At 36.0% G+C, this 20,971-nt stretch overlaps 1 protein-coding gene across 1 annotated transcript; it reads right to left on the reverse strand.

Moving 5' to 3' along the window:
- Positions 1-9,427: 9,427 nt before the first annotated feature.
- LOC134669248 (uncharacterized) lies at positions 9,428-15,186 on the reverse strand. The gene is made up of 4 exons (XM_063526757.1): positions 14,927-15,186; positions 12,676-12,893; positions 10,409-10,519; positions 9,428-9,653 (listed from the first exon to the last, which is right to left on the reverse strand). Exons 1-4 carry the CDS (start codon positions 15,062-15,064, stop codon positions 9,446-9,448), a joined length of 675 nt encoding a protein of 224 aa, XP_063382827.1. The 5' UTR covers positions 15,065-15,186; the 3' UTR covers positions 9,428-9,445.
- Positions 15,187-20,971: the final 5,785 nt, after the last annotated feature.

The following is a 20,971-nucleotide window of genomic DNA, read 5'->3' on the forward strand; positions in this document are numbered from 1 at the left end:
TATATTTTTCACAAAGTTTGTATGTTTGAAAATAAGTGTGTATATTATTCAAAATGTGTGTATATTTTTCGCAATGGACTGTAGCGGTTGATTATCGTTGTGCTTGTTCAAGTTTACGTTACCGGACGTTTGTCTGAGGAGCGGGTGATAGTTGTCTGACGGTAGATAGGTAATAAATTTAACAATAAACAGATTTAGATCAGTTAAGTGTATAAGTGGTGTTTAAATTAGCTTCTCAGTGTTTTAGGGTTAGTCGACGAATGAGTCGGCTCGGGACGCGGTGGTAGATAAATTTGTTTGTCTTTCTTAGGTTTTAGTACAGGTTTCTATAAAAATTATATTTTTTTCTATGAACATAAATACTTTATTTACTTCAGGCTACTTTTCTTATTCTGATAAACAATCTTTTATCGTGAAAAAGTGACGAAAGTAAATAAAAATAAATTAATCTATAGTCGTTCGTTATAAGTAAGTATGGGGGGACGAATTAGACACCTTTGCACATCAGTGGGACACTATAACAGGATATAAAAACAAAAACAAATGTTATGAATCGCTCAAAAAGAATTATGTAGTTCTTTATAAACGTCTATCAACTTAAATAATTTTCAACTTTATCGTTCCTCTATCTTAAAATCAAAATTTAGTATTTTAGTATAATTTTTTATTAGTATCATACTTATTCTACAGACTTATCTTGTTTTATCTACCCATATGTATATAATTTAAAATAGCAAATTTATCTCCACCGGGGACGAGCGGCGAACTCATAGTCAGCTATCACATGGCTGTCAGTAATTTTAAGGATCAACTTAACCGAAATGTTGACGTGTACATATAAATGATCAACATAGAAATTAAAATAATTATATTGACAACTTATTTTTCTACGTTACTTTCAGGCATTAGTGCTAGTAGTGTAGAGACGTAATATAATGACAAGCACAGCATACAAATACACAGCAATAAAATAACATTTAAATTTAATTTCGTTAAGCGTTTCTAAATTTAAATTTAAACTTTTGTTTCTAATGGACATTGATTCGGAAGATCCGTAACGCTTTAATTGTAATTAATAGTCATCGAGGTCTCGATACTTTTGTATAGTATTTCCTTAGGTATAGCTATCCAGAATAATCTTGCTTTCACGCACTTTTGATTACTTTTCTTGCATTCATAACTACATACAATATTGACATACCATCATCGCACACACTTTTAACTGTCCATCGGTGGATCTTTTTCCAGTTTTTTACGTTTTTTAGTTTTTTACACTTTTTTGCAGGATTCAGTTTTCTGTAGTATGCATGCAGGATCCCGCAAACAGAATCCTCGTGCGAAAGTTACTATATTAGCAGCTATATTACTAAAACGGGATCCTGCAAAAAACCGTACCCGCAAAAAAATTGGACGTCAGTGGGAAATAGCTCTTATGCCTTTTGTAATAAGGTCCACCGATGTACATTTAAGAGTGTTCCTGTTTGTACTTAAACTATGTAAGTTAGAGGTATTGCATGTGTAATCAAACGTCTTCCAAAGTGACGTAACATGAATTTAAGTCTCTAAGGAAAAACGACGGATCATTTGTATGTATTAACAAAACCTACCTTATAACCCTACGACACCCGTCAAGTCTAACAAGCTATCGATAATCGTTTGTCCCTCTCTGTCATTTTGACATTTGTGTTTGTTAGAAAGGGACAAAAATAGAAATTTAGTAATGTTTATTCTTATTCATAAACATAAGTACTATGATCAGTCGTCGTTTCTTCATAGAGTCTCATAGTTTATTATTGATTATTTTCCCAGTATTCGTAAAAATAACCTATCGTTAAACCACCCAACTATATTCCAAAACACTGTGATCCAAAATTAATTCGAATATTTTCGTTCAGGTGTGAATATTTATATCAATACTTATGTATTTTAATGTCCCAATTCTGGTATTCAATATATTCAAACTTAGGTAATAAAAGTATTTACTGTGAACTGTCAAGACAAGGCGGAAGATCTAGCAGAGGAGGCTGAAAATGAAGGAGTGCGCATTCATCATCATCATCATTTCAGCCTATATACGTCCCACTGCTGAGCACAGGCCTCCTCTCATGCGCGAGAGGGCTTGGGCTATAGTCCCCACGCTAGCCCAATGCGGATTGGGGACTTCACATACACCTTTGAATTTCTTCGCAGATGTATGCAGGTTTCCTCACGATGTTTTCCTTCACCGAAAAGCTAGTGGTAAATATCAAATGATATTTCGTACATAAGTTCCAAAAAACTCATTGGTACGAGCCAGGATTTGAACCCGCGACCTCCGGATTGAAAGTCAGACGTCATATCCACTCGGCCACCACTGCTTTCAGCATGCAGCATGCTTTTGCAGCAGAGTGCGCATTAACCACAGGAAAACAAAGGAAATGCGCCAAAATACCACCGATTCAACTCCGGTGCTGATTAAGGGAAACCAGATCGAACAAGTAGCGAGCTTTTGCTATTTGGGCAGTGTTGTCGACCAGAGTGGAGGAACGGAAGCTGCCATTGAAGCTCGAATAATCAAAGCCCAAGCTGCATTCAGCCAGCTTAAACCTGTGTGGAACTCCTCTATCCTAACGAGAAGAACTAAAGTGAGGATCTTCAATCCTAATGTAAAGGCCGTGCTACTATACGGGTGCGAAACCTCCAAGTGTTTGTGAACAAATGCTTAAGGCAAATCCTACGTATCTTTTGGCATAACTGGATCACAAATGCTCACTTATGGAGAATAACCGGACAAGCACCCGTACACAAGGAGATCCAGATGCGGAAATGGCATTGGGTTGGGCATATCCTCAGGGAACCTGACACCCACCTATCCAAATTGGCCCTGACCTGGAAGATGCCCGGAAAACGGAAACATGGTCGCCCTAAATGTACTTGGCGCCGTTATGTGGAGCAAGAGCTGGATGTATTGGAGATGGGGTGGAAAGAAGAAGAAGAAGATTGTGAACTGTAAGTAGTTGCAGTATTGTACTTCATTTGGGTGGTTTTGCGATACTTGAATTATGTATGCAATCATTTACGTATGTAATCAATTCTAATCATATTCGGGCAAAATTCTAAAATAATTACTTTGACACCGAACGTAAATACTTAAACTATAAAATTATTAAAGAGTGACGTGTCACGAAAACCCAAAAAAAGCTAAAATGATTTATAAAGTATTAATAATATTCTAAGCAATGAGTCTAAAGTAAGTACGCTCAACTTGAAACCTGATACGAATTTTGACTGCCTTTTACTTGATTCAATTGATCACTTTGGTGTCCTGAGACACGAATCCGTCAGAATTCAGAAACTATATCGATAGTCGAGTGTCACAAGTAATTTTGTTTTTATTGTCTACTTAAATTTCATAGAGGCGATGGTATAGGATACTAACTCAGATGACTTAAAATGTCATTAAAACAATGGTTTTAATACCTACGTGATGATTGCGTATATCAATCTAATACGGCTCACGAAAACTTTTTTATTTCGAAAATTCCCTGTTTTTACGTACTGGAATTCATATAAATCGCAAATTCAAATGAAATGTCAATCTAAAAAGTCAACAGCATGAACAAAAACAAAAATCATAATTACTTTTGTTTCCATTTTCATTTAGTAATGTTGGTATTCTATAAAAACACTTAGATTTAAAAATAACAAAAACTTTGAAGTAACATACAAACAATGAGCTTTAAATTTTCAGTTTAACAAAAGCAATTATGTCAATTAGTCTAACAAAGGACATCGCACATAGAAAGCAAGTCAAATCTAATCTAAAATATGAGAACTAGAAAGAACACTTTCACTTGAGTTTGCGGTCTAGGTACCCTAGGAAACAGTCTTAACTCATTACACCCAAGTAATATCTTTATACGATAATAATTTTAAAGTTTTACATACGTATTTTATAGATAATACCTACGCGCGACATGATTCGGGGATTTTCAAACACTGAATAAAATGAGACTATTTTGTTCTAGTTTTTTTTTTTCATTAGATTTTGATACAATTTGGTAAGTTTAACAAGCTCCTCAATCTGAGCGGAATACTAGTAAATACGAAATTCCAAATTAGGGTAAAAATATATTATGTAATTTTTCGTTGAGTTACGAAATAGATACAGAATAAATAACTCTATATATCTACTTACCAAATTGTATCGAATCCTGACGAAAAAAAACAACAAAAAAAATAAATAATACGAGTAATCTCTTTGAAACAAGACACACTTAGTGACTGAAAATACGTTACTAAAATCATAAAATTATTAGAGTGTTAATATGACTCACGAGAATTACAATTTGAATATCTTTATAGCTTACTCCTACGATATACATAGTTATATACATAATATATGTACTTACTAATAAGTAGTAAACACGAAATTTGCGTTGAGCTTCCAACACGATTAGATGTAAATACAGACATAATGAAACTGTTCACTAAAGTGTACCCTTCAAAATGTGCATTTTTCTCTTCATTATTCTATAATTTCCTGCTGTTACAATATTATAATTAATTTTTAATCAATCATATTCATTACCTTTACTGAAGTGTCGTTTCAAATTAAAAATTGTAATGGAAACTGTACCTTATCTAGGTCACAAAATTATACAGATTTTGAGGCTTATCCTTCTTGTAATAACAAGTTATGAATTTGATTTTGATTTGTTATAGATATGATTATTCAAACAGAATCGTCACTTTTGACACTGATAAATCATATCCATATCAAATCTAGATCAAATCCACAACCTGCTGTTATAATAAGACCTCTGGATCTTTATAAATGTTGAAAAGGACTGCAACAATCATTTACTGTTCATTAATTTTGTTTAGAACTAACTAGATGTTCGATTATTGGAAACATCAGTAGAATTATTGTGTAACCTTTTGAAGCGGCAGTTCTTACATTAAACACATTAAGGTGACAGTCCATTTCCAATGACAGCTGCACTACTGTTCATTTTACTATGGACATTGACAATGACAGCGACGCGTTCAGTACCGGTAGTGCAGCTGCGGTTAGAATTGGAATGTTACCATTACAGGGCATTATCTTTGAAAAGGAACCTTATTGTCGATGGCGCTTACGCCAAACAACGTCGCGCGGCGTTGTATTTATATCGGAGCATCGTTAATAATGGCGTAAGCACAATCGACAATAAGGTCCCTTTTCATAGATAACGTCATAATTATTATAGGTATTGTTATTAATGACACAAATGACAACAAATACTAAAGGAAGTGCATCCAAAGTTTGCATAGTTACCCTTTAGCAGTTTTTTGAGATTTAAGGTGGCCACTGACGAGCCTTCCAACAGGGGTGCCCCTTAATACGCCTAACATTCATTGTCAAAATATGAATTCGCATAACAAATTTGGCATAACATAATTGTGCATAACATTGAACAGGTATAATAATTAAAAAGCATAATATTTATTGTCCATAACAATGAATTCGCATAATTGAAATATGCATAAAATTATTAACTATAACTTTAATTGTCACAAAATGAATTAGCATAATTTTATAAAGAAACCGAATCAGGGCAAAACCAACTCAGTTAGGTTAGGTCCAGTTCGATGTTAGGTATTATTTTCTAACAGCCCATTAAATTTTCACGTTCTATGCCTGCAGCGAAACCAGAAAATCGAAATTTCGTTATCTACCACTCTATCTCTCGAATATGCAAGAGTAATATAACGAAATGCCGATTAACTCCTCAGATCCAATTATAAAAATAAAACAATACACACAATCAAAATTACATTTGTCAGTACCTGAATTATATTATAGGATATAAATAAATAAATATTATAGGACATTCTTACACAGATTGACCAAGTCCCACAGTAAGCTCAAGAAGGCTTGTGTTGTGCGTACTTAGACAACGATATATTTAATATATAAATACTTAAATACATAGAAAACAACCATGACTCAGGAACAATTATCTGTGTCATCACACAAATAAATGCCCTTACTGGGATTTGAACCCAGGACCATCGGCTTCACAGGCAGGGTCACTACCCACTAGGCCAGACCGGTCGTCAAAATTGTTAGTGAATTGGTAAATAGAACTGCTTTTTGGGTACGTAACATTTCTTTTCTTCCTTTTATTTTTGTACCATTTAATAATTATGCAAAGTACCATTGCTTGTTACATTTATCCCAAATAATTGTTATGATAATTTACGTTATGCGCATTAACATTATGCATACTAAGTTATGCGGAATAATGTTATGCGATTTCAAAGTTATGCGTAATAAACGGTATGCCAATTTGAATTAGATGTATTAAGTTATGCGAATTAATATAGACCCTTCCAACAGTCCGGATCTATATCTGAATCCCTAAAGCATTTTCTCCTATCTTTGCATTCCCTAATATTGTTTGTCATAATCATCAGTTATCCTAACACTAAAACCCCTAGTTTTGTTTGTGTAATCGTTATGACAATTGATCGTTAGGGCATGTGCCCACTGCCCATTAGGACAAACCAGTTAGGGCAAGTGACTTTAGGACAAACGTTGTTAGGGATTCAGAATGACACCCCAACAGTCCAAATTGCGTGGCTGCAATCCAAAATCGGTCCGTGAATGTCAAAAACGTACAATGTTTAATATTAGGATGCCGTCCATTTGGATGAATCCATTGTAACGGCATCCATTTGGAAGGCTCGTCAGTGGCCTGCTTTAGATGTTTTAACAGAAAAAAGTCTGTGCAGAATTACTTTTTTCGTTTTAAATACGAGTTATCGAGTTTGTCTTGTCTCAAACATTTGTCAATATAAGCGTTTAAGCTAATGGTATCAAAATTAGTCTACGTATTATTTGTTTAGGTTTATTAAAGGATGACTTACGGTAGACCGGACCGGGCCCGGGTCGATGCATCTTACATCTTCTATGACCGATGATCGGTGATCCCATAGTGCTTTCCATAGAAAAAGAAGCACTGCCCTGCCCCGGCTTGGTTTGACGTAAGTCATCCTTAAAGCGGGTGTTTATTATTATCATTCTTTAAAAATTTATGTGTGCCTTATTTTAATATATATTCTTCGAAACTAAGTTCTGCTAAATTGATTCTAGGTAAAATCATTAGGCAAATGTTGTGTTGCGATTTGGAGTTTTATCTTCGCGCGGTGTTTTCATACATATTTCATATTGGATGCGGTTTATATTAAATAAATATCTATGTAAAAGGTGTTAGTGTTATAATATCATTATGAATAACACTGCCTGAGAATACTTATGAAATATAATGAGAGTACGTGGTAAGAATTTTTAAATTCTTAGAGCAGCTAGATGGACGTGTAATTTTGGTCGAATGTACAGTCGCCATCAAATATATCAGAGCGGCTGAGGTGCTCAAAAATATCTGAACACGCACTCTAGCGCTTTGAGAATAGCAGATGTTTTTGAGCACCTTAGCCGCTCCGATGTATCTGATGGCAACTCTACATGATTATGTACTTTATGTATATTTATGGTCTTGTTGAAGAGTGAATGTTTTGTAAAATACTTATTCGTTGTTAGGATATATTTTTACGCCAAACTTGTATGAAGACATCGTGCAAATTAACTGTTACTTAAAGCAATCTTAGCTTATTTTGGTAATTAAGTTGAAAATTGTATATTGGAAATTAATTACTAAAATTGAAAATTTGTTTATTGTCGAAACGGCATATTATAGTTAGGGTTCAACGTATGTTTCTAACATCTGATATTATTAATGTTAAAATAATTAATGTCCTCTGTAGTGATATACCTACTATAAAATTATGTTCAATTTAATATTATTTTTCACCTTTCTAGTCAGAAGTAACGGGGTTTATTTGGAGGATTATTATGAGAAAAATAAAGCTTATTTTTCCTTTCCCTATTTATATAAACGTACATACTTACTTTGAGACTAGGTGTATTTATATAAGATTTTCCCAAAATATTAATTAGGTACCTACTGTATATATTTATAGTAGGTATGACTTATTTAAACAGCACCTTTAATTTCTGTTTATAAATTAAACTTTACGCATATAAACTACTATTTATTTACATTAGTGCCAATATTTTGATTTGCTTATTACTTATATATTTTTTAATATTTATTTCTAAATCTCTCTCATTAGAATCCTCCATACACACCATCCAGTGAAAATGGCATTTGCAAACGAACACCATAATAATGATACAAATATAGGAATAGATAGTACGAAAGTGAATTCCTTAATTTTTATTTAATATTAAGGTACTGTAATTAAAATACAATAATGTCTTGCCTCCGAACGGTCCTTAGGGTGAGCAACCATAAAAAGTTGAGCTAGGGAGCGGAGCGATGCAAAAAAAAGTATGCACCAATGGGAAAGCATCCTCGCACCGCTCGACTACCTCGCACACCTCTCGCTCTAAAAATACTCACCCTTAGCTTAAACTTAGGCCATGTCGGGGGAAACGTTTATGCACTATGCTATAAAATCGTTTTTAGTATATGTCTAAGTCATAATAGCTCAATAATTTAATGAACTCTATGAAATTGTATAATAAAATATAATTAAGCTATTGTAAGCTTTAGATAATTGCAGAGTTAATGTAATGAACGCGAAATAATATACATAACTTAGTGTATTTGTAACGTAAGTCCCATTTTGTAATGTTAAATTAATTAAATCAAGCACTACCACCTATTATTATGAATACACTCATGACTTCAACTTGCTAATATTGAAATGTATTATAAATATGAACTATAAATATTAAATGTTATGCGTTAATAATAAACTATCGTGTTTTAATTTTAGATCCATTTTAGAACGTTTCTACCGCTTGATGTCTGAGATTTTTTTTTGATAAATCGAAGTAGAGTTTTCAAACTCTTTCCCCCAAATTTAATCAGTTATTAGTAATTTACGGGTAGTTTTGGAACTTTTAACAATCAGTAAAAAAAAACAAATCGTATTCAAAATATTTTATTACAAGAAATACAGGAATTTCAATGAAAGTAAATACAGTGATCCCCATACTAGGCTCAGCCAGTATCGTGGAAATCTTAGGGAAATACTAAACTTGGCTTGACACGCTGCCGCGTGTCTAGAAATACTGATATTGTGGCTATTATTCAGAATATAATTAATATCAAAGCTACTACATTTTTTTTATATGACTAACTATCCAACTAAGTGTTAAAAAGGTTTCAGCAAATAATTTAAAAAGGTGTAAGTAAATAAAGTATATATGTGATGGAAACTAACATAGTATTGTTGCTCCTTTAATGTGTGCTTACAAAAAATAATTCTTTTTTTTTTATAAAATTGCTTTATTAAATACAAATAGGAACAGAAATTTATAGTTTGAACAACCACAATTTAGATATATATGATCCAGCTTTAAAACCGTTATAAAGCTTATAAATCCCGTTTAACCGAAGTTACCGTTGAACGCGGCCCACGGACTCATTGGGTCGACGTTAGCCGGTGGTGTACTATAATAGCCCTGGGCCAAGTCTACCAGCGAGAGAGGACACGTGTACATGTCGCAGTTTTCGAGAAGGACGCCCAGGCGGTGTGCAGAGTCGTAGATGGCGTGCTCGATCGGCTCCTCGGGAAGGACTTTTGACATTGGTAATCTGTAGAAGGAAAAAAATAGTTATGTGAAAGGAAGTTTCAGATTTCGTTAAACACCTAAAGAGATATTATAAAAGTTAGGAGCTAAAAACAGATTTCATACAATTTTTTAAATGCTCTTAAGTCTTATAATAAAAGGAAAAAAAACAAATGGTCGGGTATAGCTATGATTAAAATAATAATTACCAAATTCTGTAAAAATAATGTTAATATTGAGAGAGGAAAATTGATTAAAATCATAAAGGTTTAAGATGAAAGGGTTCATCTTAAACCTTTATGATTTTAATCTTTAATCAATTCATGGTTGTCACACCTTGATTTGAACAATTACGGAAGTAAAAATATATTGTTCAAGAAATAAACATGATGACTTCACGCTTTGCTACTAGGTACAGCGAACTGCAAAATGCATGAACACATTATGAATCGGTAACGATAAGTACCTAAGCCAATTTTAATTTTGTTGACGATTTCTTTGTCGTTAGATTTGGAAAATATAGGGCTGGTTTGAAAGGCTCTCATTAGAATAATTACGAAATCCAATTACGGATAAAAAATAACAATTTTCCATTGAGTTATGAAAATGCCTTCCGTGTTCGTAACTCAGTGAAAGATTTAAAGGGCATACGGTAAGATGGTGCTCTACCTATCTACCCACCAATTATTTATGAAATCTAACGAAAAATAAAATCGACTACAAAACAAATAGTGGCCCATACCGTGCAACAATTAAAAGTTATGCTGAAACTGTACTTACGTAAAAAGAGTCCTGAACATCTCTTCCACCATGTTCTGACCATGCGGGACAATACGCTGCGTAGTCTCACACAGGGTTTTCAAAATACACTGCCGGCCGCTGTACCCCATACTGAAACAGACAATACAAAATGTAATGTAAAGAAGGATGGGCAAATTCGTATAAACACTAGCCCATGAACTAATAAGAATAAGCGGCATACCATCGGAATGGTTTTTTATTTATTTATTTATTTATTTATTTTTGTAAGCGAGACTTGTCAAACAAAAAAAATTATGACAAAAAAAACATAAGAAAACTAATAAAAACTAAAATATTGTGACACAAAATCATCGCCAATAACAAAAGCCTTCATGATCTGCGACACAGGAACTTAGTATCGAAAGAAAAACTATTCAGATAGTCAAGTTTCAACTCACAATTCTTTTTGCGGCGATAACTTTTTTGACACAAAGATTTGGGACTATCTGTCATAGTAAAAGTTTTACAACTTAGAGTAACCTATCCAGTGACATATCGCGTGCTCTTATTGGCAAAGCCAAATGGGCCAATTAGCCCACCTTTAGAATTAAACATTTCTTGAGAAGAATTATTGTGTTGAAGATGTTTTTGGTACGTGGCCACTTACCCCCTTTTTAACCGACTTCCAAATCCCAAAGGAGGAGGTTATCAATTCGGTTGTATGTTTTTTTTTATTTTTATTTTTTTTATTTTAATTTTTTTTTATGTTTGTTACTCCATATCTCCGTCATTACTGGACCGATTTTGAAAATTATTTTTTTGATTGTATGTATATGCATACAGATTGGTCCCGTTTTTGTCAAAATCCAGTTCTGATGATGGGATCCATGAGGAATCGACGGAACTCCTCAAATCTTATAGGCATACATATGGTGATTTTTGTGTTTTTATCAACAAATGAAGCATATACATTCAAAAACGTGACATTTGATGAAGTGGAACTGCTGATGATGATCAGAACGGAACTCTTCAACGACGCATAGTTCACCTTTGGCGATTTGTCCTCTTCGTTATGTTTGTTAAGCAAGTTAAGTTTTTAAGCCACAATTTTGTCAAGCTTGAGTTCTGATGATGGGATCCATGAGAAATCGAGGGAACTCCTCAAATTTTAAAGGCATGCGTATAGAGATTTTTGTATTTTCATCAGAAAATCAAGCATTTTCATTAAAAACTGTCGCATTTGATGAAGTGGAACTGCTAATGATGATCAGAACGGAACTCTTCAACGACGCATAGTTCACGTTTGGCGATTTATCCTCTTCGTTATGTTTGTTAAGCAATTTTAGTTTTTAAGCCACATTTCTGTCAAGCTCGAGTTCTGATGATGGGATCCATAAGGAATCGAGGGAACTCCTCAAATCTTAAAGGCATACGTATAGATTTTTTTGTACTTTCATCATAAAATCAAGCATTTACATTAAAAACTCTTCAACGACGCATAGTACATGTTTGGTGATTTCGAATTTCGATTTTGACTTGGACTGGGACCCGGACTCATACCCGGATCCGGTTCGGACCCGGACTCGGACTCGGACTCGGACCCGGACTCGGACCCGGACTCGGACCCGGACTCGGACCCGGACTCGGACCCGGATCCGGACCCGGACCCGGACTTGGACCGGGACTCGGACCCGGACTCTGACTCAGAGACCCGGACCTTGACCTGGAAAACCACTATGATACCTAAACTAAATAAACCACTATGATTACCTACCATAAAATGTGGGTATGATGATGCCAAATCCCTCCCGCTCAAACTCCCGTACACCGCACCGCATGCGCCGTTAAGTGGGTTAGGTTAGGTTTGAACTGCGATCCTCACAGAACCGAACAAAAGTGGGTTAGGTTTGGTTAGAACTGCGAGTCTTACAGAAACGAAATGCTACTAGAAAAGTGGGTTTGATTAGGTTCGAACTCCGATCCTCACAGAACCGAACTGCTATCAGAGAAGTGGGTTAGGTTAGGCTAGATAACTACGACCCTTACGGACACGAAATGCTACTAGAAAGTAGGTACTGGTTTTACCTCCTTTTCTACATAGTGCAACATCTACCGTAATCTTTCACCGGGCTCCATAGAAGTCGGTTTTTTTTCTTAAATATTATTCATAAACGTTTACTAAAGTTGATAAGCCTATAATGATCGTTTGTCCCTATCCATCATACCAATACGTCGGAAAGGGACAAACGATTACTATCGGCTTGTCAACTTTAGTAAGCGTTTATGAATAAGGGGTTAGTACTTACTTATTGAGAATAGCTTCCAGCTTCTCATACAAGTCCCTCCTGCTCCTTCTCTGCGCCGCCGGCTTACCAAGCCTGTACTTCCTGTGGTACGCCGCCAGGGTCTCTGTGGCGTTGGGCAGCTCGTAGGCGATGCCCCAGTTCAGCCCGAAGTTGAAGGTCCCTGGAGCTGAGGACGGAGCCGGTTGGCCGATCATCCCGACTGTCATGCAACCGGCGCACTGGAATTATTAACAAGAAGGTTGTTTTCGTAGTGCCACACAGTATGGTGAACGTGGAACACAACGTGGTATGGTCATAATGCCATCTCTTTCACTCTTGGTTGTTCTGAACAAGGGTAAAGGCGTTAGCATTATGATCTCAGTCGCCAGTTGGTATTGCGGCAAGTGTAATGATGAGTGAACACCATGGCTCTTATGCGTAGTAATTTGCAATACCTATACATATCTTAGCGCCACTTCCACCATCCCACTAACCCGGCGTTGACCGGTTAAACCTGGAGTTACCATGGTTACCAGTACAATTTGACACTGGATTAACGGTTTAACCGGTTAACTCCGGGTTAGAGGGATGGTGCAAGTGGCTCTAAGCCCCACAGCTCAATAAGGCTTGTAAATAAATTTTCAGAATAAAAACATTATGTGATGAAAAGCCATGACATATTCCTATTAATAAATTTATAAGTTTTTTCTATTCGATAAAAGATTACGTTAATGCACGTGATTTTCGCAAAAACTGGTATCCTACAAGGTGTAACAAAAACATTGGGGATCCGCTTTATGCCATATTCGGCATTGCAAAAAAAATTGACTAGAATAAATATTTGTAACCTATATAATTTTTAAGAAAAAAAAACCGACTTCTATGGGGCCCGGTGAAAGATTATGGTAGATGGTGCACTATGTAGAAAAGGAGGTAAAACCAGTACTTTCTAGTAGCATTTCGTTTCCGTAAGGGTCGTAGTTCTAGCCTAACCTAACCCACTTCTCTGATAGCAGTTCGGTTCTGTGAGGATCGCAGTTCGAACCTAATCAAACCCACTTTTCTAGTAGCATTTCGTTTCTGTAAGACTCGCAGTTCTAACCAAACCTAACCCACTTTTGTTCGGTTCTATGAGGATCGCAGTTCAAATCTAACCTAACCCACTTAACGGCGCATGCGGTGCGGTGTACGGGAGTTTGAGCGGGAGGGGTTTGGCATCATCATACCCACATTTTATGGTAGGTAATCATAGTGGTTTATTTAGTTTAGGTATCATGGTTTTCCGGGTCAAGGTCCGGATCTCTGAATCAGAGTCCGGGTCCGAGTCCCGGTCCAAGTCCGGGTCCGGGTCCGGGTCCGGGTCCGGGTCCGAGTCCGAGTCCGAGTCCGGGTCCGGGTCCGAGTCCGGGTCCGAGTCCGGGTCCGAGTCCGAGTCCGAGTCAGAGTCCGAGTCCGGGTCCGAACCGGATCCGGGTATGAGTCCGGGTCCCAGTCCAAGTCAAAATCAAAATTCGAAATCACCAAACATGTACTATGCGTCGTTGAAGAGTTCTGTTCTGATCATCATCAGCAGTTCCACTTCATCAAATGCGACAGTTTTTGATGTAAATGCTTGATTTTATGATGAAAATACAAAAAATTCTATACGTATGCCTTTAAGATTTGAGGAGTTCCCTCGATTCCTTATGGATCCCATCATCAGAACTCGAGCTTGACAGAAATGTGGCTTAAAAATTAAACTTGCTTAACAAACATAACGAAGAGGACAAATCGCCAAACGTGAACTATGCGTCGTTGAAGAGTTCCGTTCTGATCATCATCAGCAGTTCCACTTCATCAAATGCGACAATTTTTAATGAAAATGCTTGATTTGTTGATAAAAACACAAAAATCACCATATGTATGCCTTTAAGATTTGAGAAGTTCCCTCGATTGCTCATGGATCCCATCATCAAAACTGGATTTTGACAAAAACGGGACCAATCTGTATGCATATACATACAATAAAAAAAAAAATTTCAAAATCGGTCCCGTAATGACGGAGATATGGAGTAACAAACATAAAAAAAAAAAAAAAACATACAACCGAATTGATAACCTCCTCCTTTGGGATTTGGAAGTCGGTTAAAAATATAGGCCGAAAGAAAGAATTATATCGCACAAAAAAAATGTTTTGTACTATTTTTGTTACACCTTGTGTAATCCAATTTTTTAATATTTTAAAGAAATTTGCTGATTGTCCACCTTGTCAAGTTCCACAACGTGCACTTACCGAGAAACTGGAGCCTTCAGGGAACGTAACATACCGCCGTTTTCTAGACAGCACTCTCGAAGCAGAATCGCTGACTCCGGCCCTGCCCAATTCCATTAAACCACACACAAAGAAAACCAAACTAAGATTTACATGCATGTTCAAAATTCGAATTTACTTTAAAATAAAAGGGGTTTTTATTTTCAGCCAGTGATGAAGTTTTTTTTTAAACTAACACTGCCAGTGACCATGAGACACTGTCAACTAGCTTTCAGAGTATGTCGTGTGAAGTAACGGAAAGTTATTATCACAATAAAGTCTTGTTAACAGTGTCCCGCTATGTGCTGGAATATGGAGTAGGTCTTGTTGAGGTCAGTTGGTCTTTTGCAAATTGATCTAGATTAAGGAAAACTCTAGTAAGTAATTATTGTAATCGTGTGTTTGTATATTTAGATTATTAGCTAAATCATACAACAATGTCTGTAACTGATTATAATGATGAATAGATTATTCAATTATCTAAATCATACAACAATGTCTGTAACTGATTATAATGACCCACAGTATTAGACTAATCAAATACATTTTGTTAGATCTTCGAAATTTTCCAAACGAAAATTGTTTTCTCTTCTTGTTAATAGTTTATCGGTTTCTGATCAAGATGTTTCAAGAATTGAATGAAGAAAGAGAATAAGAACTGAATCCAGATCAAAACATAAAACTTATTACAGGCTAACTTAATAAAATGTACTTAATTTGAATTATTTGTTATGTAAGCCTCGTGACATTAACTTAGCGGCGCCTATCTTTTTTTTATTTTATTTATTAACACAAAATAATACATTTAAAGAATCATGACAGCGAACAAAGCCCCCTGAGGCTTAACTGCCGCTGTAATCGCTCTTATTTACTATTAATATTAAGTATATTAAACTATGGAGTATTTCATTTCACGAAGTCGGCAATCATGTTTCTTATTATGAGGTGTTGTAGTCTAATTCCCCATCTTCGTGATATGAGACACTCCTATAAGTGTGACGTATACCTATAATTTACTTAACTAAGATATAGGGCTTTCAGTATTTGTTTACATTTATGTGGATTGTTACTGATATTATTATAAGTTACTTCGCTCTTCGCATGAACTTTATTGCTCATTTCCTGTTAAGTATAATGTAGTAACTTATCCCGTAAAAATAATTAAGTATTAAGGGACATAAAAATATCGGGAAAGAAGAGACACAATTATAGACTTTTTTCAACTTATATGTATACTTTGTTGAAGTAATGACTATAGAATACATAAGGGTAGTTCAGTGTCTTCAAATAATAAGCTTGTTTTTATGTTATTTAATACCGACATATTAAATAATCCATAAGCAAAAACGACTCCATAAAATGCTTCCATTTGATGAATCCTTCAATATCTCCCCATTTATGGACAAGGTCAGCATTTTCGGAGAAGAATAATGATTCTCCCCCTTCCAAAGGTAGTAGACTGACTTTGGAAAATGCGTATACCTATAAAAAGGACAAATGGGCCTCACATCTCGTCCCCATCTAATGCGTCGGTAGGTCCGTCAGCGGGACCAATTTGTTTTGCACTTAAGACGCTCATTTGTCATACTTTTACCGAAGAATATATCTTAACCCACAGTTTATCCAATGGATATATGGAAGTCGTTTGCAGCTAGTAGTACTGCTGAATACGAGCTGCAAACGTGCCTCAGGGAAAAATATACTTTATAACTCTCATTTTCTCTTCTTCTCATTTCGGAGCAAGTGAGGAAGATTAGGGCAATAAGACATTACACAAAAGCACATTATCTATGTATATAGAAATATATGTATATATACTCCGAAAACAGGTAAAATTTAATATTTTCTGGGAATGAAAGTAATATGTGCTGCACATCTTTCTTTAGTGCGCTCCACAGCATATTTATTGGTGTATATTTAATTTTTTTTAATAATCATTATATTTTTTAGTATAAATTCTTTCATAAGTTTTCAAAACAAATGCTATAAGAATTACCAAACCAAAAATGTTACCAAACCATGCCCCTAAAAAAAGTGGAACTTTCACAGTGAAAGATACGAGTATTTAAATTGTTGTATAAGATTCTTCTCCTCGTTCCTCCGATACGCCCACTGTTGGGCATACGATTCTCCAAATCTCCTCCAAGCAGCCGATTTGCATAATTTTTGTATAATATTGTATTAATAAAATTAGAATAGTAAAAGCTTCATAAATATCAAAGGCCTTCGATCGTCCGACATAATTATTTCACAGCCGGAAAACCCCCGAAAGCCTTTTTAAAAATAATGGACCAGGCGGACACGGACGTCAAGGAGATTACTTTGTAAGGAGAGTGCTAGTTATAAGCCTTTTTTACCCACTGACACAGAAATGTTTTTCGAGTGTTTTGGGAGTGGCTTTGGGTTTCTTATTACCTACTTATTACTTTTTAGGGTTCGGTTCCGGTAAAAACGGGAGCCTATTACTAAGACTGCAATGTCCATCTGTCTGTCACCAGGCTGTATCTCATACACCATATATATTAACAAATTCTAAAACCAGAAAAAAAATTAAGTGGGGTTCACATACAATAAACGTGTTTTTAGGGTTCCGTACCTCAAAAGGAAAAAACGGAACCCTTATAGGATCACTCGTGCGTCTGTCTGTCCGTCTGTCCGTCTGTCACAGCCAATTTGCTCCGAAACTACCGGACCAATTAAGTTGAAATTTGGTACACATATGTAAGTCTGTGACCCAAAGACGGATATGTAACGTCAACAAATGAATTTTAAACATAGGGGCTACTTTTGGGGGGTAAACGATAAAATTAAAAAACAAAGTTTTGAAAACTATATCGTGTTACATATCAAACGAAAGAGCTAATTTTGGGAATCGCAAATATATTTTTGTTATAAATTTAGGATAAAAATTTTAGAAGTTATTCAAGAAAATAGACAAAAAATGACCATTCCCCCCCCTCTATCTCCGAAACTACTGGGTCTAAAATTCTGAAAAAAATACACAAAATAGTCCTTTACCTAAAGATGACAGGAAAACCTATTAGAAATCTAGAGTCAAGCGTGAGTCGGATTTAAGAACATAAATGCGGTTAACGGTTTTTTAGGGACACAGCCGCAATGGTTTAAGTGAAACGTGATGTAGATAGCTATTGCGAAGGCCATAGGCCGATATCCGCATAAGGCCAAAGGTCCGAAGCGTCCCAAAGTGGCGTTCCTTTAGCTTCAAGCGTGAGTCGGACTGAAGACAAAAAATGCGACTAGGCTGTAACTGGCACATAGCCGCAATGGTACTTGTAGTACAGTCAACAGCAGAAGTTGCTAAGCGGGCGAGGTGTTCAAAATTACCTTGACATGCTCTTATTGTCTTAACTATAAAGTCGCGTCCAGATCATTTTAAACCCCTCACCAGCTTAGCAACTTCTGTTGCTGACTGTACTGATTGATTAGGTTACTATTGTTACGTGTTTTAAAAAGCACTAGGTATACAGGATGGCTAAAAAATAAACTAAGTGTATTCCCGTTGCCAACGTGCAACTCTGAAATCGCGAGGAAAAATTTGGCTGTTTCATACATTTAGGCTGGTCCGTTTTCTATGGGAGGATATATACTTCTTTTTTTGCGATTTCGGGGTTGGTCCCATACTAAAAGTCGCTCAGTATAATCCCAAAACCTCCCTGGCTACGGAAATACACTTTTATTTTTGGCCATCCTGTAGGTATTATCTTTCTTCGGCCTTCGCTTTTAAAACACTTTTGGAAGTTGTAGGAAGCGCGACCCGTCGGACGCTCGAGTTTTCACTGTTTTCAGCTCTACGCATTTGGACACTTGTACTATTGTTCGGCATTTAATCTTCAGAGATGTAAAGATATAAGCCACCACGCCAGAAAACTTCATTTTACATCTGGTTTTTGATTGACCCATTCGGGTTTTTCAAGACGTTTCACGTACAAAAAAATGTTGAAAATTATGTGATGTACGGAACCCTTGAAAGGCGAGTTCGACTCGCACTTGACCAGTTTTATTTGTTGCAGTTTTTTGCGTAATGGTACGGAACCCTTCGTGCGGGAGACCGACTCGCACTTTTTCGGTTTTCAATTACTTGTTAATTTTATTGAAAAGGAGAATTTACTTAAAATTAGAGTAATTATTGGAACAAAACTTGCACTGCAATATTTAAAACAAACCAGCAAAATGGCGCTAATGTTTTATTTAAATCTATGCGCGCTTAGTGTCTCTATTGGCATTTTTCTCAGCTGCTTCCTCCGCTAAGCGCCTCGCCGGCATTAAAGTCACTTTAACTACGGGTTGTGATGGTGGATTTTAAAATTGAAACTGTAAGTCACTTTTCGCAGTTAGAAAACTGTCGACCATGTGACACTAAGTGCATTTCTGGTAAGTTTTAGCAATTTTTTAGCTAATATCGAAGCTATGTCTGGTAATATGTTTTGGTCTCTACTATTGTTTCTAACTAATCCTAAGTAATGTTTTTGAAGGGGCAACAATTCTGTAGATTCCGTCTAAACTAACTTTGCACCGAGTAGAACAGAGTAAAGTGAAGGAGTGTCATTAAAACACCATATATTATTTTCATAGAAATTTAATAGTAATGATGACATTGCCACACTTTGTTATAACAAATGCAAAGTTAGATTGGTCTGACTTTGGCTATTTTTTGCATTAGGTAGTTACTATGTTTTTTTGTGAAATTTAGTACGTCAAACGCAATTTTGTAGGATAGATGAGGTAGCGACTACATAAATAAAATAGGTAGTTACGTTCATATAATCACACTCACAATACGTCAGTCGCTTTTTAATTTGTGAACCGGAATATCACCGAATTTCGGACACTTGGCAGTTGAAATCCATCTTTCCGGTTGAAACTGATCTGAGGATTATGCAACTGAATCCAGTGATTTGTTGATGCCTTTGCGTTGTTCGGAGATTGTGGGCTCGCTCCCCAATCCAACATTATATTGTGCGTACTGCTGGGTTTATAAGTAGATAGCTTAGGGTTACTTGCACCGTCCCACTAACCCGGGGTTAACCGGTTAAACCTGGAGTTACCATGGTTACTAATACAATTTACCAATGAGTTAACGGTTTAACCGCTTAACCCCGGGCTAGTGGGATGGTGAAAGTGGCGCTTAAGAGAACTTGTGTGTTCGTCCGAACATACACTTTTCTCTCCTGTGTGGACAATAGTTAACAGCTTGTGAGCATGTAAGTAATGATTTTATCAAACTTATCCAAATAAAATACCTTTTCATGTGGATAAAAGTAAAATAAGAACATTTACCTTCATGGCTCTTAACTTTTGTGTTTGTCCGGTTTCCTCACGATGTTTTCCTTCACCGAAAAGCAACTGGTAAATATCAAATGATATTTCGTACATAAGTTATTGAGAATATTGAGATCCAACATCTATATATCAATACAAGCTACAGAGTACACAATATATGATCTAGTAATTTTGTTACAAAATGTCCCTTTACTTATGACCAAAACTCATAGAAGTAGCATCCTATAGAAGTGGTGTGCGCGTGCCTCCGTGAGGGACAAAACATACGCAATGCGACAATATTAAAAACACGTTTTAACATTCCTGACAATATACCAAAAACAATCTACGTAATTCGGTCGGGTTATTTGTTGCCCACCATAGCCCATACTAACAAAAAGGTGGGGAACAAACAAAAAGTGAGACTGTGACAAGGACAAGCAATAGTACCGCTTTCTCTGCTACTCCTACTGAAAGTTCTATAAGTGTATCTCGTTCGGTCATTTGGCCACTCCCCCGTGTCTTCTCTATGTTATTGTACCTCTATGCCAAAACTAGTTCTTACAAAAACTACTTGTACTTGTCTATTTTAATATTGTTGTTTTTGTTTACACTAAATTGTTCAATCAGCATCATAAGCCATCGGAACAAACTACGCGTCAAAATTATCTACAGTCTAATAACTTAAAAAAAACCGGCCAAGCGCGAGTCGGACCCGCGTTCCAGAGGTTCCGTACATTACACAAT

This window comes from Cydia fagiglandana, chromosome 12 (genome assembly GCF_963556715.1).
Source record: "Cydia fagiglandana chromosome 12, ilCydFagi1.1, whole genome shotgun sequence".
Taxonomy (NCBI): Eukaryota; Metazoa; Arthropoda; class Insecta; order Lepidoptera; family Tortricidae; genus Cydia; species Cydia fagiglandana.